This window comes from Rhineura floridana, chromosome 4 (genome assembly GCF_030035675.1).
Source record: "Rhineura floridana isolate rRhiFlo1 chromosome 4, rRhiFlo1.hap2, whole genome shotgun sequence".
Classification (NCBI taxonomy): domain Eukaryota; kingdom Metazoa; phylum Chordata; class Lepidosauria; order Squamata; family Rhineuridae; genus Rhineura; species Rhineura floridana.
Genome location: NC_084483.1, coordinates 93,706,527 through 93,733,971, shown reverse-complemented (window position 1 = coordinate 93,733,971; position 27,445 = coordinate 93,706,527). Strand labels below are relative to the sequence as shown.

The window sequence follows — 27,445 nt, the reverse complement described above, 5'->3', positions numbered from 1 at the left end:
AAGGGAGTAGAAAAAGAGGAAGACGAAACGAGATGGATTGTTTCCATAAAGGAAGCCGCAGACCTGAACTTATAAGATCTGAACAGGGTGGTCCACGACAGATGCTCTTGGAGGTTACTGATTGATATGGGTTGCCATAAGTCTTAATTGACTTGAAGGCACATAACAACAACAACATATGTATGGGAAGCTATCACATTCTGTAAAGGCAACAAGGAAAATGACAAGTTAAGATGTAATATGAAATATTGCGATTTGTTGGCTTTTCTTTTTAGGCTAAATTCAAATGTTTAGAAATCATCATTGTCAGAACGGGAAAAGCAAGCAGAGGTATTAAGAAACAGTTTGATTTGTACTGTATGCTACCTGAAAGGCCAAGTTGTTTTCCTTTGAAATGGAAGCATCTGATCACCTTAGGAAAGGACAAATTCTTCTTGCACAGCTTTGCTGTAACAAATGACTGTTGCCCTTCTGCCTCTCGGGAGCTGCTGCCCCCGCTAACACCACCTCCTCTTTCTTGGCGGTGCCGATAATGATAATGTTATTTGTTATTTAATTTTATTTGTTATTATAATGTTATTTGTTATTTAATTTAATTTTTGTAAATTGTATTGCTTTTATTGTATTTTTATTGTATTTTTATATTGTATTTTTATAGCTGTGTTTATTTTTCTTTGTAAGCCGCCTTGAGGGCCTTTGGCCGAAAGGTGGGGTGTAAATAATAATAATAATAATAATAATTAGTGAGTTGTATCCAACTAAACCAAAGTGAAAATAGACCCATTGAAATGAACGAACTAAATTAAGTCTATTGATTTCAGTAGGTCTCGTCTGAGTCTGACTTACTAGGATATAACCCATTATTTCTAGTGGTATCAAAGTACAAAGACATTCTTCCTTCCAAGGAGCTTAAAATCTAAATGTTGACAGTGAGGAAGTTTATGAAAATGAAATGGATTGCCTTCAAGTCGATTCTGACTTACAGCAAGTTTTCAGGTTTTCATGGTAAGCGGTATTCAGAGGTGGTTTACCATTGCCTTCCTCTGAGACTGAGTGGCTGGCCCAAGGTCTATAGAGTAAGGAAAAGGATACGAATGAGAGGCAGTGGTGTAACAAGGAATGAATGTGAGCAGATGCACTTAGGCAATTGGTGTTGATTGTGCTCTGGATTAAACTTAATGTATTGTGGAAAACGTGAGTTTTGAAAAGGGTTCTGAAGGAGAGAGCGAGGGGATTATATGTTCAGGGAGGGGGTTCCAGGCATAAGGGGCAGTAAAAGAATATGGGTGGAGCCTTTTATGAGATAGCCAAAGGTGGTAGTGTTGCAGTATTGAAAGCCACAGGCAGGTACAAAGATTATAGTGAAAAATTGTATGATATCACGAGTTCTAGTTTGTTTGTTTGAATTAACAGAAAGTGAATGAAGCAAGGGAAACACAGCGAGAATATTATGAGAAGGAGCTGGTAAAACTGCAAGCCAGGCTGGAAGGGGAGGCTGCACAACTAAATGAGGCTCATTCTAAGACCTTGGAGGAATTGGCATGGAAACATCATACTGCTCTCGAGGCAGCACATAGCAGTGCTAACAAGGAGAAAAAGAAACTGCAAATGGTAAGAGAACTATAATGCGAGGACCATTCTTGGTTTTGCTGTAGAAAAAAACTGAATAAAACAGTTAACTACAGTAGGGCCCTGCTTCTTGGCGTCCCACTTTTTGACGTTCCATTAATACGGCGCCAGTGGGGTGATCAGCTGGAGGGGGGGCTGGAGCTCCCCGTGCTCCAGCTGATCTCACCGGAGGAGGGGAAGATCAGCTATAGAGCACTACAGCTGATCTCCCCTTCTGGCGCAATCAGACTCCTGCGCTCAAGCTGATCGTACCGGAGGAGGGGAAGATCTGCTGCAGCATCAGCAGGTTAGGTTCCAGACCCCCCGCGCTACAGCTGATCCGCTTTTTGGCGGTTTTCTCTTTTCGGCAGGGGTCTGGAACCTAACCTGCCGTATGAGTGGGGCCCTACTGTATATAGCATGTGTTAGTTATTCCAGATATTTTTCACTAATAGTAGTAAAATTTCCAAGCTACACAAATTACTTCAGGCAGAAGAGAGAGACTGCATGTTAATATCACTTGAATAAAAGATCTGCAACCTGTCTCTTTGATTTCTCATTGGTTAACAATAGGCAGATAAGAAGATAAAAATTTGGTTTGTCAACTTTTCATAGCACCAATTAGAAATAGTTCTAGTTCTCTTTCTAGTTTTTGCATCTCTTTCATTGATTCATAAGTCAGGAGAGTTAGCAGAAAGTAATAGAAGGGGCATGTATGGTTAAGAATTGGGAATGTTCCCACATTTCTGAAAATATTTACAACGTTGCAAATTATTGGATTCTTGACTGTGTAGTAGTATATATGTATGTGGTCTGCACATTAGGAACCAGTTTCCTACGTAATCAGGGTATGTGTGGATAAAGTACAGAGTGGTGGGTGAAAAGCTCACTGTTGCTGATTTGCTGTTGCATTACATTGGTTGGAAATTTGAATTACAAAACAATTGTAATAATCTGGTTACCTTGTCATCATTTCTTCTGTGGAGACACTTATTTCAGTCTTGTATGTTATACAAATACTTAATAATAATAATAATAATAATATTTAATTTGTTTGTCGCCTATCTGGCAATTAGCCACTCTAGGCGACGTACATTAAAATTAGATAAAATACAAAAATTCAAATGCAATCACATAATAACAATAAATAAAATATTGGACAGTCATCGGTACATATAAAAACAGTTATAATAGCAGCATACGACAGATGACAAAATCATGGAGTTTTACCCATCCCAAGGACCTCATAGGCCTGTTGGAATAGCCACGTCTTCAGGGCCTTGCGGAATACGTCTAGGGAAGGGGCATGTCGGAGATCACATGGGAGTGTCATGGCCCCGTCAGAGGACTCCTCAGATGAGGACGACTCGGGAGTAACAGCAGCAGACCCAGGAGCAGCAGACTCAGAAGGAGACATGGAGGAGCCTCCTGAGAATCCAGCTCCTTCTCCCCCTCAGCTGCAGAGCACCCCAGATACAGCAGAGTCCCTGCAGCCAGACACAGACAGTGAACAGGATACTCCCCCCTCACCTGCAGAACGTAGACAGCAGAAGGTCAGGCAGAAGAGAGGCAGGCCTGTCTCCTTAAGGCCCAAACACTGAGGACTCACACCTGCTGTCAACCTTGCTCTTTATAAGGCACATGTTGGCTGCAGCTTGTTGCTGACTGCAACGTCAGGCGTGGCTTGTGTGTTCCTAGTTTCCTGGCACCCTCTTTCGGACTGACCCATTGGCACTTGATCCCGGACCTCTACTGACCTCGCTTCTGGACTCCTGACTCGGCAAGTACGCTTAGGACAAGCCTGGCCCTTATCAGATTCCCTCCTCCTAAGACCTGGCAGATTTATGGCCAGACTGCCGGCTAAGGACTTTGCTTCCCTGCCAACCACCCAGGAATTTCCAGCCCCCACCGGCACTGCTGACGCAGTGTAGAGCTGACAGGGAGGGAGTTCCAGAGAGTGGGGGCCACCACAGAAAAGGCTCTCTCCCTAGTACCCACCAACCTAACTCTTTTGGTTGGCGGGATTGAGAGAAGGCCTTGTGTGGCTGATCTAGTAGGGCGGCATAGTTGGTGGCGGTGGAGGCGCTCTTTCAGGTAAGCAGCGCCGAAACCGTTTAGGGTTTTAAAGGTTAATACCAACACCTTGAATTGGGCCCGGAAGACAACCGGCAGCCAGTGTAGATCAAGTAATACTGGCGTGATGTGGTCCCGGCGGCGGCTGTTGGTAAGTAAGCGTGCCGCTGCATTCTGTATAAGTTGTAATTTCCGGGTCGTTTTCAAGGGTAACCCCACGTAAAGCGCATAACAGTAGTCTAATCGAGAGGTGACCAGGGCGTGTACCACGAGCGAGAGCTGTTGAACAGGGAGGTAGGGTTGCAGCTTACGTATAAGATGTAATTGATACCAAGCTGCCCAGCTCACAGCCGAAATCTGAGCCTCCATGGACAGCCTGGAATCAAGAACAACTCCGAGGCTGTGGACCTGGTCCTGTAGGGGCAATTTCACCCCATCAAACACCAGGTCGACATCTCCTAACCCTCCCTTGTCTCCCACAAGTAGTACCTCGGTCTTATCCGGGTTCAACTTCAACCTGTTCCTGCCCATCCATCCACTCACGGATTCCAGGCACTTGGACATGGTCTCCACAGCCCTCTCCGGTGAAGATTTAAATGAGAGATAGAGCTGAGTGTCATCCGCATATTGGTGACACTGCAGCCCAAATCTCCTGATGATCTCTCCCAACGGCTTTACATAGATGTTAAATAGCATGGGAGAGAGGATAGAACCCTGTGGCACACCACAATTGAGAGGCCAAGGGTCTGAAACCTCCTCACCCAATGCTACCTGTTGGCACCTGTCAGAGAGAAAGGAGTGGAACCACTGTAAGACCGTGCCTCCCAATCCCAGACTCTCCAGGCGATCTAAAAGGATACCGTGGTCTACGGTATCAAAAGCCGCTGAGAGATCCAGGAGGACAAGGAAGGTGAATTCTCCCCTATCCAATGCCCTCCTCATATCATCAACCAGAGCAACCAAGGCTGTTTCAGTTCCATGTCCAGTCCTGAAACCCAATTGGTATGGATCAAGATAATCCGTTTCATCCAAGTGTGTCTGCAACTGATTTGCCACCACTCTGTCAATGACCTTGCCCAAGAATGGTAAGTTTGAAATTGGGCAGAAGTTGTTTAAGATCTGGGGATCCAAGGAGGACTTCTTTAAGATGGGTTTTATAATAATCTCCTTGAAGGGTAGTGGCATAACACCCTCTTGCAAGGATGCATTAACCACTGCCTTGATCCCCTCACCCAATTCCTCTTTACAGCTCATAAGGAGCCATGATGGGCAAGGGTCATTTAGACAAGTGGTAGGCTTTACAGATGAGAGCACCTTGTCCACATCCTCAGAAGAAAGAGGCCGAAATCGATCCCATTTGACCGGTTTGCAACTGGTCAACTCTAGTTCACTCACTGTATCCACGGCGTACGGAATCGAGCTCCTCAGGTGCTCGATTTTATCAGCAAAGTGCTTTGCCAATTTGTCACAGGAGGCCTTAGACTGTTCCAAGGGTTCCTGAGCAACTGGACCGACCAGGCTTCGGACCACTTGGAACAACCTCCTGGGACAGCACTCTGCTGACGCAATAGAGGCAGCAAAGAATTCCCTCTTTGCTGCCCTTACCGCCACCTGGTAGGCAGCTATGGCTGCTCTAACCTGTGTTCGGGCATCTTCGGAGCGCGACTTCCGCCACCGGCGCTCTAGTCGTCTCACCTCCTGTCTCAATGTACGCAACCGTGGTGTATACCATGGTGCTACTTGAGTTCTGTTTAGGGGGAGAGGACGTTTCGGAGCCACTCGGTCTAAGGTCCCGGCGATCCTCTAGTTCCACTCCATCACCAGGGCTTCGACCGAGCGACCTTCAGCAGGTTCCAATTCCCCAAGCGCCGTCAGGAAACCATCTGAATCCATCATGCGCCTGGGGTGGACCATTCTAATAGGACCTTTACCCCTGCAGAGGCCGTGCGGCATCGAGAGATCCATCTTTACCAGATAATGGTCTGACCATGACACAGGGGTAAAAGAATTAGCCCCCAACTTCAGCACACTACCCTCCCCCCCGGGACAAATACAAGGTCAAGAGTATGACCGGCTACATGGGTGGGCTCAGTGTTATTAAGGCGCAGTTCCCAGGAAGTCATGGTTTCCAGGAAATCCCGAGAAGCTCCCATGAGAGTGGTCTCAGCGTGTATGTTAAAATCACCAGAACTAACAGCTCTGGGGACAACATTCGCACGTCCGAGATCACCTCGAGCACCTCGGCCAGGGAGTCTGCCATGCAGCGGGGCGGGCGGTACACGAGCAGGATCCCTAAACTGCCCTTAGAGCCCAACCTCCAGTACATACAATCAACGAAGCTAGTCCTACGAAGGGGAGGTCTGGCAAAGAGCAGCGACTCTCGGTAAATAACTGCCACTCGCCCTCCCCACCTTCCAACCCTCGGCTGCTGTGCGTAACGGAAACCCGGTGGGCACATAGCCTCAAGAATAGGAGCTGAGGCTTCATCCAACCAGGTCTCCGTAATACATGCCAGGTCTGCACATTCATCCAAGATCAAGTCATGAATGATAGATGTCTTTTGTACTACAGACCTGGCATTACACATCAGCAGTCGAAGGTCAGTAGGAATCCTGCGTCCCCCAGCTTCCTTCTGGTTCTAGACAGACCTGGAACAAGGGATGGATATTATGTATCTATCCCTTGTTTCTCTCCGTTGATGTGGTCTGCCCCCAGCACCATTCCAGCGCCTGCTGCCCAATCTTGCTATTCTTTGGCCCCCCACCCTTCCCTCTTCTTCCCTCCCTGATTTATACATGCCCCTATCTCCTCTGCAGTCAACCAGCCCAGATGATAAAAGGTCAAAGGATGTTGTAGAAGATATTAAGGGATGGGTAATCAAGTCCAGTACACAGCCCTAAGGTTAGACAGGCCTTCCAATCATGAGACTGCATATATATAAACAATCATTCAATACATTCGTACCACAGCCAACCAGTCATACCACATTCATATTCATACCACACACCATACACTAAACCACACACACAAGCGCACAACACAAGCAACGTTAAAATTAATCCTCTTCCAACATACAACAGCACAACAATAGCAGTAGTAGGCAGCACCACGTCCACACGAGTAGCACCGTGCCCGGCCACTCCACTGGTGACAGGACCAGCATGCAAACAGGCACACAACAGGACGGTGGCGATGGCAAAACTACAGTGATGGCAGTCAAGCAGTAGCACAGTTCACAACGGTAGCCGTCTACATCCACACGCGAGCGACAGACGACATCAGCGATGCACAGCTGAAGGACGATCCTCCAGACGACAACAGCGGCATCCGCACGTAACAGGCAGGAAGGAGCAAACGGCAGCAATACAACACAGTCCGCGACAACAGCCGAGTGATGCACGCCGAGGGAGGCACGAGCCGTAATGATGGAGACGTGAGCGGCGCCCAGCCCAACGCGAGCGGCAAGATGGAGACAGAAGGCCGCAACAGCACCGCAAACACAACATTCCCAGCAGAAAGCACGAGACACAGCCACGGCATAGAACAGAACAGCAGCAGAAAAAGCACAGCCAAGGAGGGCGGCTCTCACCCGACCCCCGCAGTACCAAGGGGGTGTCTCTCACCAAACCCCCACAGCAACAGAACAAAGCAGCGATAGGAAGCAGCGAGCCTGCAGAGGAACGGCTCTCACCCGCCCTCAGTGCCGAGAGGAAACGTCTCTCACCCGACCTCAACGGTACGAGGCTCGGCGCCCGATGGTAAATTCACACACTCATTCCTGTCTGCGCCGTTCTTCTACTTATTCTTAGCGTTCTTGCTGTCTGTCTCTTGTGCAATTATTTGCAAGTTGTAAAAAGAGAAAAGGGGATGTTCTTAGTCCCGGAAGCGCTGTTAAAAGATGTTAGAAGGAGCAAACAGTAGCGGAGCTCAAGCCGCAGCGAGCTCTTACACCGCCATTTAAAGCTATTAAGGGTAAGGGAAGGGCCACAGTTCAGTGATGGAGCATATGCAAAAAATCCAGCCTTATTTCTAATATTTCTAGGTAGGGCTGTGAGACATCCCCTATCTGAGAACTTGAAGAGCCATTGCCAGTCAGTGTCAACACTACTGGGCTAGATGGCCCAGTGGCTTCACTCAGTGCAGCTTCCTGTGTTACTTTGGGCTTACCTGTGTCTGCCTTCCCAACCACAGGCCAGTGTATGTCTGGTAGAATGTGGGCTACATATCCATCCATCCATCCATCCATTTTGTCTTTGTACTGTATTATGAGTTTGTTTATACGATAATCAATTTTAATATTGTTTTTATCAAAAGGTTTTGTTTTTTTCCTTTTTTTTAATGTAAGCTGCTTTGAGTGTCTCTTGTGATAGGAAAACAGCATGTAACTTAAAACTTAAAATGCATCTTGGAGTAATAGGTGAATTTTGGACTTGCCGAATATTGTTAAATATTATATGTTTACTAGTATTCTCTCATATGAGTGTTGATCTCATATTTGAGGGGAGGGAAGGATTATTAATTATTTGTAAAATATTACTTACATCAACAACTATGGCCACTAGAAAAACAGGCTAATATAAGCACTACTTCAGTATCTAAGGAACAATGAACAGGCATTAATTTTTCTATTGTTTTCATTTTCTTAAGGAGCTGGAGCAGCAATTTGAAAAAGAGAAGCTACATTTTGAAGACGAGAAGAATCAACTTCGACAGCAGTTGGAAAAACTGAGGGAAGAACTGACAACCAAGCTGACTTCATCCAATCAGGAGGCAAGAATCAACTTAGCCATATCAGCTAACTGCCATGTGCATTAGACCACATTTAATCAAGAATGAGTTTTTTCTTAGTTGATGTTTTAGAGCTGTATATTTAAGATTTGGTCTTTTCTGTTTTGCTTATTTCTGTTTAAAGAAAGCATTCTCCATCCTTTCTTTTTATAGACATAGTGTATGAATGGTGTAGAGTGAAGGAAGTTCTCTGATAATGGTAGAACTTGGGGGTGGGGGGTCACTCAATAAAGCTGATTGGCTTTCCATGCAATCCATGCAATAGAATGTTTTAAATCTTTAGCTTAGATTGATATGTCTATTCTCAATAAATGTGACTAAAACAACATCAATAGCCATTGATAGGCGAATGTAAAGACTCCATGTTCAAAGACGGTATACCTCTGAGAACCAAATGCTAGGGACAAACAGGGAAATCATCATCTTTCTCCTAAAGAAAGTGGAGGAGGAACTAGCTATCCTTGACTTGATTTTCTCAGGTAGACTGCCGTCATGTGGGATATAGCGCCATCTAGCGTCCGAAGGCAAGAATGGATCGAAGTCAAGACCTGGGGTATCAAGCCCCACCCACTCTAGTTCATTCTTGCCTTCGTCCAAGGCTTTTGGATCTTCTAGTATAGTGTTTGTAGCTAAGGTTTTTGTGTGTTTTGTGAGTGATTGTGTGGGACTGATTGTGTCTTTATCTTGTCATTCCCTTCCCTCTTTCACTGTTTTTATTTTTTGACTGGGATGTTTGTTGGGGGGGTTCCTTTGTTGTTCTCCCCCCCCTTAGTCCCTTGGTTGGGGGTTGTGGTGGCTGCCGTTCCCCCATCGGCCTCTGATGTCTCTCATCCGACGAGCCTTGACTGGGAGCCCGTGGCTGCGGCTCCCTTTTACAGCCTTATCTTCTCCTTGCCGCTGCCTTCCGTTTCTCCTAGGCGGCGGCGGCTTTTATAGCTGCCTTGCTGAGAGCCATGGCTGCAGCTTCCCTTTGTAATTTTTACCGCCATCTTTGTTGTATCCAGGTGGCGACGGCGGCTTGTAATTCACTGTTGGAGGCTGCTGCGGCTGTTTGGAGCTCACTCCCACTGCTCCATTTTGCAAGTTTGTTGGCAGCCGCGTGGCACCAACCTCGGCCGTTGAGAGACCTCCCCCCCGGCTCGCTTCTGAGGCTGTGAAGGGGACCACGACTCGTTCCTTACAGCTTGCTACTGCGGCCATTTGGAGCATGCGGAGGCCGCATTTTCCTTAGTTGGCTGCGATTTCTTCGCATTACTATTCTCAAGGCTGCAAGTGATCATTTTCAACCGCCATTGCTTCATCGCCCGCCCGCCATTTTGTTTTTAACTTTTCCTGCTCTTTTCAGCGGGCGCCATTTTATTTTGTCATTCTTCCCGCCTTTTTTGTTCAAGCTATGCTGGCTTCCCTGCTGTGTAACATAGTTCAGAGTTATTAGACCGTTTTTTATTTTGAACATAAAGTGTGCAACTATAGTCAGTTAATTCATATTTAAAGAGCATCACAAGACCTCCACAGTAAAGTCAACTCCACAGTAGCGGCTCATACTACAGGGCATTTGGGGCTGTACATTCTCCCCCACCTGTGGGTGTGTACTGACCTCTCTCCCCACACAACTTATTTGCTCAACAGCTGCACATTTGGGACTGTGCATTCTCCCCCACCTGCGGGCATGTACTGAAGTCAACTTGGCTGTACAACTGCTGTACTATGCATTGGGACTGTATATTCTCCCCCACCTACGGGCATGTACTGAAGTCCCTCGCCACACCGCACCCCCCACCTCTGTCCGTGTGTTGGTGATAATCCCTCGCTACACCGCACCCCCCACCTTTGTGTGTGTGTTGGTAATATATATACCGCATCTCTGTGCATGTACAATGGCAGATCAACAACAAGAGGCACATTCGTCTGGGACAAAGCAACCCTGCAAAGCCTCGCATCACAAGTCTGCTAAGCAAAAACAACCCAGACTTCACTCCAAAGCCTTGGCTAAAACCAAACACCTATCTAGCCACAGCGCCACCAAGCGAGCACGTTATGTTTCTGTTCCGCCTTCTGATGCTGCTGGCCAAGAAAGTTTAACAGCCCTCTTTCACTCGCCAGCTGGGTCGTCTGAGGATGACCAATGGTCCATTCTAACCAAGAGGCTAAGAATTGATTCTGAGGCTGCAATCCACTACACACTTATCTGGGAGTAAATCCCAATGAACTCAATGGAGCTTAGTTCTGAGTACACATGTATTGGATTACAGCCTTAGCGGATGAAATGGCAGTTACAGGAACTCTGGGGGAAAGTGACCATGTTATACTTGAGTTCTTGATTTTAAAGGAAGCAAAAGCTGAGTGTACCCATACACGTACCCTGGATTTCAGGAAAGACGATTTTAACAAACTCAGAACAATGATACGTAAGGGTCGTATGGCAAACGATCCTAATGAGAGAAAAAGTCCAAGATGGGTAGGAGTTTCTAAAAAAGGAAATTCTAAAGGCACAATTGCAAACAATTCCAACAAGGAAAAATGTGAAAGACAGAAGAAGCCAGTTTGGCTCCACAAAAAGCTTAGAGATGACCTGAAAACAAAAAAGGACACATATAGGAAGTGGAAAGAAGGCCAGGTCACAAAGGAAGAGTACAGGCAGGTAGCACAAAGGGATGGTGTAGGGATGGTGTTAGGAAGACTAAAGCTAAGAATGAACTGAAGTTAGCGAGACATGCTAAGAGCAACAAAAAAGGTTTCTTCGGGTATATGCATAATAAAAGATAGAGAATAGAAATGGTGGTTCAGCTACTCAGTGAGGATGGCAAAATGATAAAAGATGACAAAGAAAAGGCAGAAGTACTCAGTTCCTACTTTGACTGTCTTCTCCCAAAAGCGGGTCTCTGACCCTCCTGGCAAATGTGAAGTACAAGTTGAAGGGGCAGATTTGCAGCTTGAGATTGGTCGAGGAATACCCAATTATTTTGAATGAGTTCAAATGTTCAGGGCCTGATGAACTGCATCCTATAGTAATGAAGGAATTGCCTGAAGAACTCTCTGAACCACATATTTGTGAAATAATGAAGGATGGGTGGAAGTGTGGGATAACTGGAGGATGGCTAATGTTGTTGCTTGCCTGCAAAAAGAAGGAACCCAGGAACTACAGACCAATTAGTCTGATATCCATCCCTGAGGAAATTCTGGAGCAGATTATAAAGTGGCCAGTCTATAAGCACCTTGAAAACAATGCAGTAATTATTGGAAGCCAACTTGGATTTGCCAAGAACAAATTGCCAAACTAATCTTATTTTTTGATCAGGTAACCTCTCTGATAGACTATGGGAATGCTGTGGATATAATATATCTTGACTTCAGCAAAGCTTTGACAAAGTGCCCCATGATATTCTGATTAACAAGCTAGCTAAATGTGGGCTGGATGGAACAACTATCAGGTGGATCCACAGTTGGCTACAGAATCATATTCAAAAGAGTGCTTATCAATGGTTCCTTCTCAAAGTGGGGGGAAGTAACAAGCAGGGCACCACAGAGCTCATTTCTAGAGCCAGTGCACTTCAACATTTTTATTAATGACTTGGATGAGGAGGTGCAGAGAATACTTATCAAATTTGCAGATGTTACAAAATTGGGAGGGATAGCTAATACCCTGGAAGACAAAAACAAAATTCAAAGTGATCTTGATAGGCTGCAGCATTGGGCTGAAAACAACAGAATGAAATTTAACAGGGATAAATGCAAAGTTCTACACTTAGGAAAAAGAAACCAAATGCACAGTTATAAGATGGGGCAAATGTGACTCAGCAATAATACGTGTGAGAAGAATATTGGAATTGTGGTTGATCGCAAGCTGAATATGAGCAAACAGTGCGATGTGGCTTCAAAAAAGGCAAATGCCATTTTAGGCTGCATTAGCAGAAGTATCATTTTCAAATCGCATGAAGTACTAGTTCCCCTCTGTTCGGCACTGGTAGGCCTCATCTTGAGTATTGTGTTAAGTTCTGCACACCGCACCTTAAGAAGGATGCAGACAGACTGCAACAGGTTCAGAGGAGGGCAACACGGATGATCAGGTCACTGGAAACAAAGCGCTATGAGGAGAGACTGAAAGAACTCAGCATGGTTTAGCCTTGAGAAGAGATGATTGAGGGGAGATATGATAGTACTCTACAAGTACTGGAAAGATTGTCACACAGAGCAGGGCCAGGATCTCCTCCTGATCATCCCAGAGTACAGGACACGGAATAATGGACTCAAGTTACAGGAAGCCAGATTTTGGCTGAACATCAGAAAAAACTTCGTAACCTTTAGAGTGGTACAACAATAGAACCAATTACCTAGGGAGGTTGTGGGCTGTTCAACACTGGAGGCATGCAAGAGGCACATGCAGTACCACCCCTAGGCACTGGGAAGCGGGGAAGCGGGGCAGTTGCCCCTGGCCCCACACTTTGGGGGGCCTCACGGTCCTTGGGCGTTGTCAGGCCCAGGATGTGACTCAGGAACCAGACCAGCGGTTGTAGTTAATTCGTGTTTTATTAGGGTAATGTCCAAACAAAGACTGCGTTTTCTCATGAATCAATACAGGGATACAGGTCCTGCGGCATTGGGAGAAAGTTGACAGAGCAAGGGACTTCTTCCCGCCTGTTCTTTAAGAAGGGGCCAAACGGGCGCGCAATCTTTCGCTCCTCCTTAACTGCCCCTCAGGTACTGCCCGCCTTCCCCCCTTCTCTCCTGTCTTTTCAGCTGTCTGCATGTGCGCGGTGAGGGGGGAAGCATCACCCCCTCCTCTTCTGAAGTTTCCGATTCCAGGATGGGGGATAGGGGAGGGGCTGATGGTAAACTGCCTCCCCGCTTTTCGGCTGTGAGCAGCCCTCCCTCTTCCCCCTCTTGCTCTGAGCCTGAAAGAGGGGGAGGCGTGAGAATGTCCAGGGAGGGCTCAGGCTCCCCGTTGCTAAGCGACCTTATCACTGGCAGTTCCTCTATTTCGTCTTCGCTCCAAAGGGGGGGAAGTTCCTCCCCTTTCCCTCTGCCATCCATCCGAATACTCTTCTCCCAACTCTCCGGGATCCAGCTCCCCGGGATTGGGACCCCAGCTCTGCCTTCCGACACCATCCCCCCTCCCAGGCTGTGCCCCCCTCCCCTTGTCTGGCTTGGGACGGTGGGGAAAACGTTGATGGAAAAGTTTTACCAATTCTGGAGCATGCACATCAGCTGCATCTTCCCATGATCTGTCAGCCACCCCATAGCCTTTCCAGTGAATCAAGTACTGCAGCTTGTGGCGTCTGATCCTGGAATCTAAGATCTCCTCAACTTCAAACTCAAGCTGCTCATTTACCAGGAGTGGAGCTCTGGGAGGTTCCTCCGGCCGTAACTCACTGGGAGGGGCGGCTTTCGTTAAGAGGGATCGATGGAACACAGGATGTATTTTAAACGTGTCAGGCAGCTTCAGTCGGTACGCCACGGGATTAATTTGAGTTTCTATTTCGAAAGGACCCACCCTCTTGTCTTGTAATTTTCTACATTTGCCCGGCATCTGGAGGAAGCGGGTGGACAGCCATACCTGGTCTCCCAGTTGAAGGGGGGGGGCCCTCCTTCCTGTGCAGGTCAGCAACTCGCTTGTACTCTGTTTTGGCTTTGTTTAACTGCTGTTTCAGTGTCTGTTGCGCCGCTTGCAATTCCTTAAGGAAGTTCTCAGCTGCCGGTACCAGCATTCCTTCTGAGCTGCTTGGAAAGACTTTAGGATGGAATCCATAATTAGCGAAGAACGGGGTTTGTTGAGTGCTGGAGTGCAGAGAATTGTTGTAGGCAAACTCTGCAAAATGCAAATATGATACCCAGTCAGTCTGTTGATAGGACACATAACTTCGTAAATATCTTTCCAAAACGGCGTTCAAGCGTTCCGTCTGCCCATCTGTCTGGGGGTGATGGGCGGAGGAGAGTTTTAATTCCGTCTGCAACTGTTTCCACATTGCTCTCCAAAATTTGGCTGTGAACTGAGTTCCTCGGTCTGAGACTACGCTGTTTGGCAATCCATGCAGCCGGTAGACTTCTTTTATGAATAACTTGGCCGTTTCTTTAGCCTCTAAGGCCCCTGCACAAGGAAGAAAGTGTGCCATTTTGGTAAGTAGATCCACCACTACTAAGATGACTGTCATTCCTTGGGACTTGGGTAGATCAGTTATAAAATCCATGGAGAGGTCCTTCCAGGGTTCGTGTGGGACAGGCAACGGTTGTAACAGTCCTGCTGGTGTCCCTGTTTGTGTTTTTGTCCGCAGACAGACAGAGCAGGACTTTACATAACTCTCAATATCCCGACGCATTTTAGGCCACCAGAAGTCCTTGGCCACGTTCTGAATGGTCTTGTAAATCCCAAAGTGTCCCGCTGTGATGGAATCATGACACTGGCGTAGGATTCTGAGCCTTAATTCCCCTTCTGGCACATATCTGGCGGTTTTGAACCATAACAGTCCATTTGTCCGGTGAAAGGTTACTTCTGAGTCTTGACCTTGTCCCGTCTCCTGCTGATATTTTAGCATGTCTGCATCTTCTTGTTGTGCCTTTTTGAGTTCCTCTTCCCATGAAGGCTGGCATACTCCCAACGTTAATTTCTGTGGCGGGATTACGTACTGAGGCTGGTCCTCGGATTCACTTTCTTTGTATTGTGGCTGTCTGGATAAGGCATCCACTCTCTGGTTTTTGGCTTGGGCATGGTAAGTAATCTGGAAGTTAAACCTAGTGAAGAACTGGGACCATCTTATCTGTCTCTGGTTCAGCTTTCTGGCGGTTTGGAGGCTTTCAAGATTCTTGTGGTCGGAGCGCACTTCAATTCGATGAGAGGCCCCCTCTAGGTATTGTCTCCAGTTTTCAAAAGAGTCCTTGATGGCCAGCAGCTCCTTCTCCCAAACTGTGTAGTTCTTCTCTGCAGGCTTTAACTTCCGAGAGAAGTACGCACAGGGGTGCAGCTCCTTCCCTTCTTGGTCTAATTGTAGCAGGACCCCCCCCCCGATGGCAAAATCTGAAGCATCTGCTTCCACTACGAAAGGGCGGTTCGGATCAGCAAAGCGCAGAATGGGCTCAGTAGCAAACCTTCTCTTCAGCTCCTCAAAGGCCTCGGTGGCGTTCTCTGTCCATTGAAACTTCTTCTTCCCCCTTAAACAGTCAGTCAGAGGAGCTGTTAATTTGGAAAACCCTGGAATGAACTTTCTGTAATAATTGGCAAACCCCAAAAACCGTTGTACATCCTTTTTGGTGACAGGTTGGCCCCAGTCCAATATGCAGCTTACTTTCCCTGGGACCATCTCCACGCCTTCCGCTGAGATTCGATATCCAAGGAAGTCTAGAGACTTGAGGTCAAATCCACATTTCTCTAATTTAGCATACAGGTGATTTTCTCTGTCTCTTCAACACCGTCTTCACATGCTGGTCGTGGTCTTCCTGGTTCTTTGAGAACACCAGGATATCATCTAAGTAACAGATTACATACGTGTCCAACAAGTCTCTAAACACGTCGTTCATGAATTTTTGAAAAATTCCTGGACTTCCACAAAGCCAGAACGGCATGACCAGGTATTCATACTGTCCGTAAGCGGTCAAGAATCCTGTTTTCCATTCATCTCCCTCCTTCATTCTGATCAGATTGTACGCTCCTCTCAAATCCAACTTCGTGAAGATTTTTGCAGAGCGCAGTCGGTCCAGCAACTCTGAGATCAGGGGCAGCGGGTAGCTGTTGGGGATGGTGATCTGGTTCAATGCGCGATAGTCGTTACAGGGTCTGAGTCCCCCCCTTCTTTTTCACAAACAATAGTGGCGCTCCAGCAGGGGATTGTGAGGGGCGTATGAATCCTCGTCTCAGGTTTTTATCCAGGAATTCCTTCAGGGCCTCCCTCTCATTCTCTGTGAGAGAGTAGATTCTCCCTGATGGGATGCTGGCTCCTGGCACTAGATCAATCGCACAGTCGTAAGGGCGGTGGGGGGGTAAAGTCTCTGCCTCTTTTTCATCAAACACATCTTTGAATTCTTCATACTTTGGCGGCAGGGTCACTTGCTCGATCTCTTGCACTGCCCCCGCTAAGGTGTTCTTGATTCCTTCAGGTTGACAGTTCTCCTGGCAATACTGTGAGGTGAACCACACCACCGCCTCCTTCCAACTTATTTTGGGTTCATGCTTTGCTAGCCAGGGCATTCCCAGAATCACCTCAAAGTTCGAGAGATCTGACACGTATAGCGAAATGAACTCTTCGTGCCCAGGGATTTGAAGTTTCACTTCCTCCGTGGCTTGTGTCACCCCTCCTGACTTCAGGGGTCTCCCATCGATAGTCTCCACAGCTAGGGGAGCGTTCAGTTTCCACCGGGAAATTCCATGACGCTTGACTAACTTTACATCAATAAAATTTGTGGAGGCTCCTGTTGGCTATTAAACCGAGAAAGCAGAGGTTAAATTTCCACAAGTGAGCTACGTGACTTAGAAGCGAAAGTTGGCAGAGCTCGAGCCATCTTCAAGGACACATTGCTATGCAACCTAGGCTCGGGCAGCTGGCCTTATCTATATGTAGGGCCTGCAGACACTTGTGAGTGTGGGGGTCGAGGAGTTTGTACAGAGAGAGCTTGTGATATATTGTCAGTAAAGTGACTCTTAAAACTTATTACTTGTCCGGCTCATTGCTTCAACTGGCATCTAGCCTGTCACTATATTGTTCTGCATCCTGGGCATCTGCTTGCGCCAGACACAACATCCAACAGCTCCACTGTCAATTAAGGCAGTGGAATTAAACACCACTCCTCTGGAAGTTGTAATCCGAATAGGCAAGACCAACACCCCCTTTGAGGGAGGTTGGATCGTTGGGGGGCCTTTATACAACGCTGCCCCCAGTCCACTGGCCTGCACGTGGACTGGGTGTTCTAGTTTCCCGACGGCTCAGCTTTCCCCCCTTTCAGTCCACAGTCTCTGGCCACGTGGCCCGGCTTTGAACAATAAAAGCATAAACGTTCCCGACGGTGTCTTTCCTTTTCTTCTTCCGACAGTCTTGGCCTAGCCCCTCCCTGTCCCTCAGTTGCATTACCTGCCATCCCTGCAGAGGGAAGGGTCTTGCTGCGGGATGCTGAGGCTGAGTATCTCGGGATCTCCTGCTTCCTTTCCAGGCGCCTTCCTTCCATCCGGTGATCTATCTGTAGGCATAGCCGGATGAGCCCTGGTAGGTCAGCGGGGGGGGGAGGTCCTGGCCAACTCATCCAGGATTTCAGCATTTAATCCACTCCGGTACATAAACATCAGGGCGGCGTCATTGTAACCAGTTTCCTGGGACAGAATTTTAAAAGCGTTAGTGTACTCGGAAACAGTCCCTTTAGCTTGCTTCAGAGCGCCTAGTTGCCGCGCTACTGTTTCAGCTCTTTGCGGGTCTTGGAACATCTCGGTCATCTCCTGTATAAATCCTCTGTACCTTCTTAAGACAGTATCCTTTCTCACGAGATACGGAGTCACCCATTTTGCAGCTTCTCCCTCCAGGAGGCTAATCACGAAGGCCACTTTAGCCCCATCGTCTGGAAATTCCGTGTGCCTGACATCCAGATATAACTCACATTGAGCCACGAAAGTTGCCAACTGATCACTTTGTCCCGCGTATTTTGGGGGCAATCCAATGGGAACCTTTACTATGGCAGCTGGAGGGGCTGTTCGCATCTGGTCTATCGTGGCCTTCAAGGTTTGATTATCCGTCTTCAGCGCCTTGACTGCTGCTAGCCGGGCTTGAACATCCGTCTGCAAATCAGCTACCTTAGTCCTCAAGAGTTTCACTTCTTCCGTCTCAGAAGTGGGGTTCGTCCCCCCCGCTGCTCCCTTTGACATCTTGTCCCAGTCAAGTGAAGAGAGCGTTGAGGGTGATTTAGGTGGCTCTGTCAAGCTGTCAGGCCCAGGATGTGACTCAGGAACCAGACCAGAGGTTGTAGTTAATTCGTGTTTTATTAGGGTAATGTCCAAACAAAGACTGCGTTTTCTCATGAATCAATACAGGGATACAGGTCCTGCGGCATTGGGAGAAAGTTGACAGAGCAAGGGACTTCTTCCCGCCTGTTCTTTAAGAAGGGGCCAAACGGGCGCGCAATCTTTCGCTCCTCCTTAACTGCCCCTCAGGTACTGCCCGCCTTCCCCCCTTCTCTCCTGTCTTTTCAGCTGTCTGCATGTGCGCGGTGAGGGGGGAAGCATCACCCCCTCCTCTTCTGAAGTTTCCGATTCCAGGATGGGGGATAGGGGAGGGGCTGATGGTAAACTGCCTCCCCGCTTTTCGGCTGTGAGCAGCCCTCCCTCTTCCCCCTCTTGCTCTGAGCCTGAAAGAGGGGGAGGCGTGAGAATGTCCAGGGAGGGCTCAGGCTCCCCGTTGCTAAGCGACCTTATCACTGGCAGTTCCTCTATTTCGTCTTCGCTCCAAAGGGGGGGAAGTTCCTCCCCCTTCCCTCTGCCATCCATCCGAATACTCTTCTCTCAACTCTCCGGGATCCAGCTCCCCGGGATTGGGATCCCAGCTCTGCCTTCCGACAGGCGTCAAATCATGAGTGGCACTACTCCACAACAGGGCCTTGCCCGAGTTTGAGCCTCCGGCCCCTGCTGGAAACCCTGGAGGACCCCGCCGCCACGTCGGGAGTGCTGACACTCTGCTGACCCTTACCAAGTGAGTGCCAACCCCTTGTTTGGCCTTATTTGGATAACATCCAAGGCTAGTCGTACCGCCATAGCGTGAGGAATTAGTTTAGGAGTTTGCTTAGTGTGTGTGTTTGTGTGAACGTGTGTGTGTGGGAGTGTGCGAGACTGGGGGCCTTCCTGGCTTTCCCTCTCTTCTCTATGTTGGTACATCCTTTCTTTTTCCCTCTTAAATCCTCCTGAGGTGGTGGTGTATTTTTTGTTTCTCCTCACCTCCGCCTTTTCTCTATTCTTCTTCAACTTACAGCGGCCACTTTACGCGGTGCTGTTGCTCATTTCCTCCCCCACCGGGAGCTTGGCTACGGCTTCTGTCCTTGTTTTAGAAGCTCGTGCCGCTGCCTCCCTGGCTCAGTTACGAGTCCCTTTTGAGCTGTATGTTCCAAGTGGTGCTGGCAGCAGCCGTTCCCCTTTCAGTCCTAGGAGCTCTCGGCTCGGCCTTTCTCCGCCTTAAGCGGTGCTGGCTTTGCTTCCCTCCCGCAGGGGAGCCAGCTTGATTGGGGTAGCTTCTGCTGTGCCTTTTTTGTTCACCTGCCTGCTTCCTCAAGCAAAACAACAGAAGATCCTCAAATAACGAGTGAATCTTGGACTTTGGCAGAAAATGAAATTAATTTTGAGTTTATTCTGTCCACCATTATTTGGTATGAACTGTTGCTTGCTGTCAGTACTGTTAGCAAAAGCTTACAAAAAACAGAAACTAAGTATGACAGTTTCACTTTTAAAAGGATTACAATTTTTTTTAAAAAAATTTAGAGAAGAATCAGGGGGCAACTATGCTTTTGCCCCAGGGCCCGCACATGCTAAGGGCAGGCCTGGGCACATGGACAGCCATCTCTTTGGTATGCTTTAACTTGGATTCCTGCATTGAGCAGGGGGTTGGACCCTATGGCCTTATAGGTCCTTTCCAACTCTACTATTCTATTATCTTCATGCCCTACTTGTAAAAAGCCATAAGCATCTGATGGCTGCTGTTGAAAACAGAATGCTTTACTAGATGTTTACTAGATTCTTTACTAAGTAAAGAATGCTTTACTTACTGGTCTAATCCAGCAAGAAGATTCTTAACTTTCCATGTAATTGCTTGTTTTCATGAGCATTATAAAAAAATTAAGACATTTTGCTTATTAGTTGCATATGTACCCAACCCTTTCTCCAAAGAGCTTCAGCTAATTAACATAGCTTCTCCTCATTTTAAACTCAAAGTAACCTTACAATGTATTATAGATTAAAGCTGAGACATAGTGACTATCTTTAGATCAGCACTGAGTTTCATGGGTGTGGGGATTTGAACCTGCATTTCCTGGGCTAAATCCAGTCCCTACCCACAACAGCAGCCCTCCTCAGCCTGGTGCCCTCCAGATATTGTTAGACTCTCACGAGCCCCAGCCAGCATGACCAGTGGTCAGGGATGATGGGAGTTGTAGTCCAACAACATCTGGAAGTCATCAGTTAGACTGAAGGCTGCACTACTTTTTTTAAAATATGAACAACAACGTTCATACCATGTACCAGAAGTAGGGAAACGTTTTCAGCCTGAGGGCCACATTCCCTTGTGAATAACCTTCTGGGGACAGCATGCCAGTGGTGGGTATGGCAAAAGTGGATGGAGCAACAGATACAATTTTTATTTTTATGTCGCAGGCTACATCCAGGCATCCAAAAGCCAGAGGTTTTTAGACATCAACACTCGCATACATCTCTCCTTCCAAGCAAACATTATTACAGCTCAAGGGATACTTTCCAGCTAGGCAAAACGTTGGAGGAGGGCATGGAGCAGAGTCACAGGTATCCCCCTGGCCCCAGGTTCCCTGCCACTACTATATTCAGACAGGTACATCAAGCCACCTTGCTACAGTTTTATTTTGAAGGTGCCAAGTGATATGGGGGCTTTAATTTTTTCTGTAATTGAGAAGATGCTTTATTTATTATACCTCTCTTGGTAGAGCTAATGCTAGAACTGTTTGGGGGGAAGAAGTCTTACTTTATCTCTTGTTAAGAGTATGGTGCTCTGTGGCTCATCTTAACCCACTTGCAGTGGCTTATGTTCTATTGGCCTCAATCCAAGAGCTCCACTATTCCCTATAGGGATTTTTTATTTGAATGGCAGACCTATATGCCACATCGCAAATTCCTTTTGAAACACCTTTTACAGTGCAATATTTTATATGTCTATTCAGAAGTAAGACCAATTTAGTTCAGTGGTGCGTGCTCCTAGGTAAGTGTGTGTGCAGGATTGCAATCTAAGTAACAAATGCTAAATTCCTTTTTAAAAGTAATATATTTCTTCAGAAAACATAAGTATTTATAGAACTATTGATTTTCTGTGAGCAGTGACAATTAAAAATATTTTTAAGAATAAAAGAGAGGAAATTATTTAAAGCGGTTGAAGGAGAACATGGAAATATATTTTCATTCTGCATTACTGAATTCTTTAAAACTTGACTGACTGTTCAGCTCCATTGACAGCCTTTGCTAATGCCTCATATATCTCATGGTGTGAAGCACAAAGAGATTGTTCATAAAATGTTAACAGTATTCCTTATTTTATGGCCCAAATAATTTTTAATATGCTTTTTTGCTGTCGTGAAGAGGGATGGATATTTTTCTGAAACAGCTTGATGATTATGGTATTGGTTTGTTGTTGTTATGTGCCTTCAAGTCGATTACAACTTATGGCGACCTTATGAATCAGCGACCTCCAAGAGCATCTGCCGTGAACCGCCCTGTTCAGATCTTGTAAGTTCAGGTCTATGGTTTCCTTTATGGAATCAATCCATCTCTTGTTTGGACTTCCTCTTTTTCTACTCCTGTTTTTCCCAGCATTATGGTCTTTTCTAGTGAATCATGTCTTCTCATGATGTGTCCAAAGTATAACCTCAGTTTCATCATTTTAGCTTCTAGTGATAGTTCTGGTTTAATTTGTTCTAACACCCAATTATTTGTCTTTTTTGCAGTCCATGGTATACACAAAGCTCTCCCCCTACACCACATTTCAAATGAGTTTATTTTTCTCTTATCCACTTTTTTCACTGTTCAACTTTCACATCCATACATAAAGATCGGGAATACCATGGTCTGAATGATCCTGACTTTAGTGTTCAGTGATACATCTTTGCATTTGAGGACCTTTTCTAGTTCTCTTATAGCTGCCCTCCACAGTCCTAGCCTTCTTCTGATTTCTTGACTATTGTCTCCATTTTGGTCAATGACTGTGCCAAGGTATTGATAGTCCTTAAGAAGTTCAATGTCCTCATTGTCAACTGTAAAGTTACATGAATCTTCTGTTGTCATTACTTTAGTCTTCTTGACGTTCAGCTGTAGTCCTGCTTTTGTGCTTTCCTCTATAAGTTTCATCAGCATTCGCTTCAAATCATTACTTGTTTCTGCTAAGAGTATGGTATTGTCTGCGTATCTTAAATTATTGATATTTCTCCCTCCAGTTTTCACACCTCCTTCATCTTGGTCCAATCCCGTATTCTGTATGATATGTTCAGCATATAGATTAAACAAATAACACCCCTGTCTCACACCCTTTCTGATGGAGAACCAATTGGTTTCTCCATATTCTGTCCTTTCAGTAGCCTCTTGTCCAGAGTATAGGTTGCGCATCAGGACAATCGGATGCTGTGGCACCATTTCTTTTAAAGCATTCCATAGTTTTTTATGATCTACACAATCAAAGGCTTTGCTGTAATTATAAAGCACAGGGTGAAATTCCTTGGTCCAGTGCTATTGGTTAGTAACAGGAAAATCTTAATATTCTGTTTACTGCATTCTTAAGATGTTTATAAAAATAGAATACAATTATTGAAGTATTACTGCTCATCATAATTTTCTTGAAACTACTCAGTTGTCTTGTAAAAACTTATTTATATGCTAATCTTCAAAGTTGTTAACTAAAATTTTAAGATGTCATCTTTGAAGATGATTCAGTTACTAAAATTTGTCACAGAAATTATTGTTATGTTTCAGTACCCTGAAAAAGCCAATGTAGACAATTAATTTTAAAACTGTTTCATTAGATTATTCATTATTTCATACTAACACTAGTAAATAGTTTATGAGCAGATTAGGGACAGCTCAGAATAACAGCTGCTTTTTTGATGCTGAAATCCTCTACACGTCTACAGGGAGTAAATCCTGTTTATCTCAATGGCAGTAACATTTGTGTAGACGTTTATAGGATTCTACTCTTAGTAACCAAAACGTGGCAGAACAAAGTAATAATTTTTGTGAAGTTGTAAAATTCTTTTCAGGAAAAACACATAGCCTCTTCTTTAAATCTACTCTCTTTGGAGTTCTGATCCCAAAATAGCTCTTTCTTAATGTCAAACCCACAATGGCACAACCTCACTATTCATGTGTTTTGACAAATTTGATGGTTGGGACAGTCTGCATCTCCATTCAAGGTATCATTTTAATTCAATTAACTGAGAGTTGAAGAGATTTCACAAATCTTAAGGGGGAGGGGAAGCAGATAAGACTGAAAATAAAACTTTCGAGTTGCCATCACTACCCAGCAAATCATGTCCCAAAAGGAGTGGGCAGTACTTGCTGGCTAGGAATAATGACTGCTTTTTTCTTTCTGGCAGCAGCCAAATAGGCTTCAACCCCCTCCCTGTTTCTGGAGTACTTTTCAGGAGTGTAGGGGACTGCTGCCAGAAGTGCGGAGTTGAAGAACCTTTTTGTACATGTGGAATATGACACAGTATGCTTTGATCTTGGCTACTGCGTTGGATATCAGTGGAGGAGACTGACATAGGCTGGTGCCTTCCTCACTGTGCCGGGTGAGATCCATGATGTGATTACTCAAGATCTTGAGTTGATGAGAAGAATGTTTCCTAAAACAGACAACTTCTAGAAAGAGATGGTGATATAAATAATAAAAGGATTAAGTATGGTGGTGAATGGGCTTTGCTCTGACACCCTCGGCAGTAACAACTTTGGGAGGCACTTTAGACACAAAATTGCTCAAATTTTGGTATCCTTCTGGGGAGACTAGCTGAGTTGGGAGTGGGAGGTACTGCATTGCGGTGGTTCCACTCCTACTTGGCAGGTCGCCTCCAGAAGGTGGTGCTTGGGGAACATTACTTGGCACCCTGGACTCTCCAGTATGGGGTTCTGCAGGGGTCAGTTCTGTCCCCCATGCTGTTCAACATCTACATGAAACCATTGGGTGCGGTCATCCAGAGCTTTGGAGTGCGTTGCCATCAGTATGCTGATGACACACAGCTCTATTTCTCCTTTTCATCTTCTTCAGGTGAGGCTGTCAGTGTGCTGAACCAGTGCCTGGCTGCGACAATGGACTGGATGAGGGCTAATAAACTGAGGCTCAATCCAGTCAAGACTGAGATGCTGCTAGGGGTGGTTCTTCTGACCAGATGGTGGATGTTCAACCTGTCCTGGATGGGGTTGCACTCCCCCTGAAGGAGCAGATTCGTAGCTTGGGGGTTCTCTTAGAACCATCTCTGTCACTTGAGGCTCAGATAGCCTCAGTGGCACGGAGTGCCTTCTACCAACTTCGGACAGGGATAACCTGGCTTCAGTTGTCCATGCTCTGGTAACCTCCAAATTAGATTACTGCAATGCACTCTACATGGGGCTGCCTTTGAAGATGGCTTGGAAACTGCAGCTTGTGCAAAACGCAGCAGCCAGATTGGTAACAGGGACCAGATGGTTCGAACATATAAAACCGATTCTGGCCCACTTGCATTGGCTGCCTGTATGTTTCCGAGCTCGATTCAAGGTGCTGGTTTTGACCTATAAAGCCTTACACGGCTTGGGACCACAATACCTGATGGAAACTCCTCTCCCGATACGAACCCACCTATACACTACGTTCAAGATCAAAGGCCCTCCTCCGGGTGCCTACTCCAAGGGAAGCTCGGAGGGTGACAACAAGGGAGAGGGCCTTCTCAGTGGTGGCCCCCAAATTATGGAATGAGTTTGCTGACGAGGTGTGCCTGGCGCCAACACTATTAACTTTTCAGCGCCAGGTCAAGTCTTTCCTCTTCTCCGAGGCATTTTAGCATGTGTTTTTAAATTGTTTTTATATTGTTTTGAATTTTAAAATTGTGTTTTAAATTGTTTTTAAAATATGTTTTTAAATTGTGTATTTGTTTTAATGTTTTTGATTGCTTTAAACTGCCCAGAGAGCTTCGGCTATGGGGCGGTATACAAGTGCAATCAATCAATCAATCAATCAATCAATTTGGACAGAGTTGAATACCACAGTTAGAGCAAGTCTAATGGAGGCATCCAGTGCATCTGTAGTGGATCAGTTTCGATTATTACAGCCTGAGGATGTGGACATGCTGCTTGAAGAAGTACAATCAACCACCTGCCTCCTTGACCATTACCCATCTTGGCTTCTTACAGATAGCTGAGGGGGTTTACTGGATGAGTGCAGGGAGTGATCAGTGCTTCACTACAGGAGCACAAAGTACCATCTGCCTTGAAGGAGATGGTGGTGCATCCCCTCCTTAAAAAGACCACCTGGATGCAGAAATGTTAAATAACTGTTGCCCAGCGGCAAATACTCCCTTTTTGGTCAAGGAGCTCAAGAAAGTGGTAGTGGTGGTGGTGGTTCAGCTTCAGCCATGCTTGGAGGAGACTGAATATCTGTATCCATTTCAGTCTGGCTTTAGGCCTGAAAATGCCTTTGTTGCCCTGGTTGATGACATTTATCAGGAGAGAGATGTGGGAGTGCAACCCTGCTCATTCTTCTAGATCTTCTAGTTCTGAAGCAGCTCAGGGAAGTAGGGGTTGGGGTCATTGTCCTTCAGTGGTTCTGCTCCTACCTCCAGACACCATAAAAGTGTTCCTGTGGTATCCCGGAAGGTTCTATTCTGTCCCGTATGCTATTTGACATCTACATGAAGCTGCTGGGAGCTGTCATCAGGCATTTTGGAGTGAAGTGTCATCAGTATGCAGATCTCTGTGTTCCATCTGAATTGGAAGAGGTAGTTGAGGTCCTAAACAGGTGTTTGGAGGCAGTGATGGGCTGGATGTGGGCCAGTAAACAATCCGAATCCTGAAAATGCAAGAGGTGTTGTATGTTCCAGGTTCTCAAGTCCAGGAGATGGGATGATGGCCTGTTCTGGACTTGTACTCCCAAGCAAGGCACAGGTTTGAAGCTTGGGGGTAATCCTGGATCCAACATTGTTACTTGAGGCCCAGGTGGCCTTGGTGGCTAGGAATGCCTATTTCCAGCTACAGCTCACCTGTGTTCATTCAGATTCAGATCAAGATTTACACCAACTCCGCTCTAGCTGCTGATTCTTCTGCTTCATCACACATGGATCATTAGAATACTGAGGTGACTTATGCGCTCCACAGTGATGGTGAGGGCACTGAGACATGATTGTGTTGGTGGCTGTATACATCTCACCATGTCACAGTGTGAGAGTCTCAACAGGAGCACCAGCCATGTCAACCAGAGTATTTAAGAGTATTTAGGAACCCATCAGATTCCAGAAGTCTCAGAAGGTGGACCATCTTAATGGGTCCCCAACCCCTACAGCTTGAAGTAGTTATGTTCAGCCCAAATGTTCACCACAGAAGGATCTGTCCATGACAACAAACTCACAACAAGCCCTCCAATCAGTGGAATATTACCAATCTGCTTTGTGTTAAATACCATATCCAAGGTATGGCTAGCCACATGTCTCAGCCCAGTGATGTACTGAGATAGCCCTATAGTTGTCATGGAGACCATGAAATCCTGATCCAACCCATTTAAGGCAGCCTCAGTATGGAGGGGTTCTCCAACACCATATCCTCAGCCAGCTTGGTTAGGGAGGCTGTAGTGCAGTGGGGAGGTTGGTATACTTAACATCCCTGTTCTGTGTTTCTGGCCCAGCACTACAATCCCTTGAAATCAGACACACTACAGATTGTTCTGGCAAGGGTGATGGAATTTTTATCAACAGTTTTGAATTCTGCCGCACTGACCTGGACTGGTGTTACACTGAGTATCACTCAGCTTATCTGCCCAAGCGTTGATTATATATGCCAATTCAGCCCCCTCATCCATGATCAAATTGTGGATGACAGATGTTTTTATTCTGGACAGACCTGGCATCTAAAAGCAATACCGCCATCCCAGGGAATTGGCTGACTGGCATCACCACGTTCTGAAGTACATCAGGCAAAGCAGAGGGGGCAAGGGCTCCAATGTAACTCGCCCTCCACCCCTTACCACCTGTATACCTTAGACCAGAAAATGACTCAGGTTTGGTCCCTGGCTTTAGTCCCGAAGGAGAAAGGACTGGAAAGAGATACACATACTTAAAA

At 46.2% G+C, this 27,445-nt stretch overlaps 1 protein-coding gene across 4 annotated transcripts in view; it reads left to right on the top strand.

The window, feature by feature from the left end:
• The window catches only part of FAM184A (family with sequence similarity 184 member A), a 140,700-nt gene that overhangs the window by 56,823 nt on the left and 56,432 nt on the right, over window positions 1-27,445 (top strand). For all 4 annotated transcript variants that reach the window (XR_009762232.1, XM_061623716.1, XM_061623715.1 and 1 more), the window contains exons 5-6: window positions 1,414-1,611; window positions 8,329-8,451. Coding sequence is in view for 3 of the 4 variants with exons in the window: in XM_061623716.1 (XP_061479700.1) it covers window positions 1,414-1,611; window positions 8,329-8,451 (321 nt within the window). In the remaining variant the exon portion in view is untranslated. The remainder of the gene's footprint in view (window positions 1-1,413; window positions 1,612-8,328; window positions 8,452-27,445) is intronic.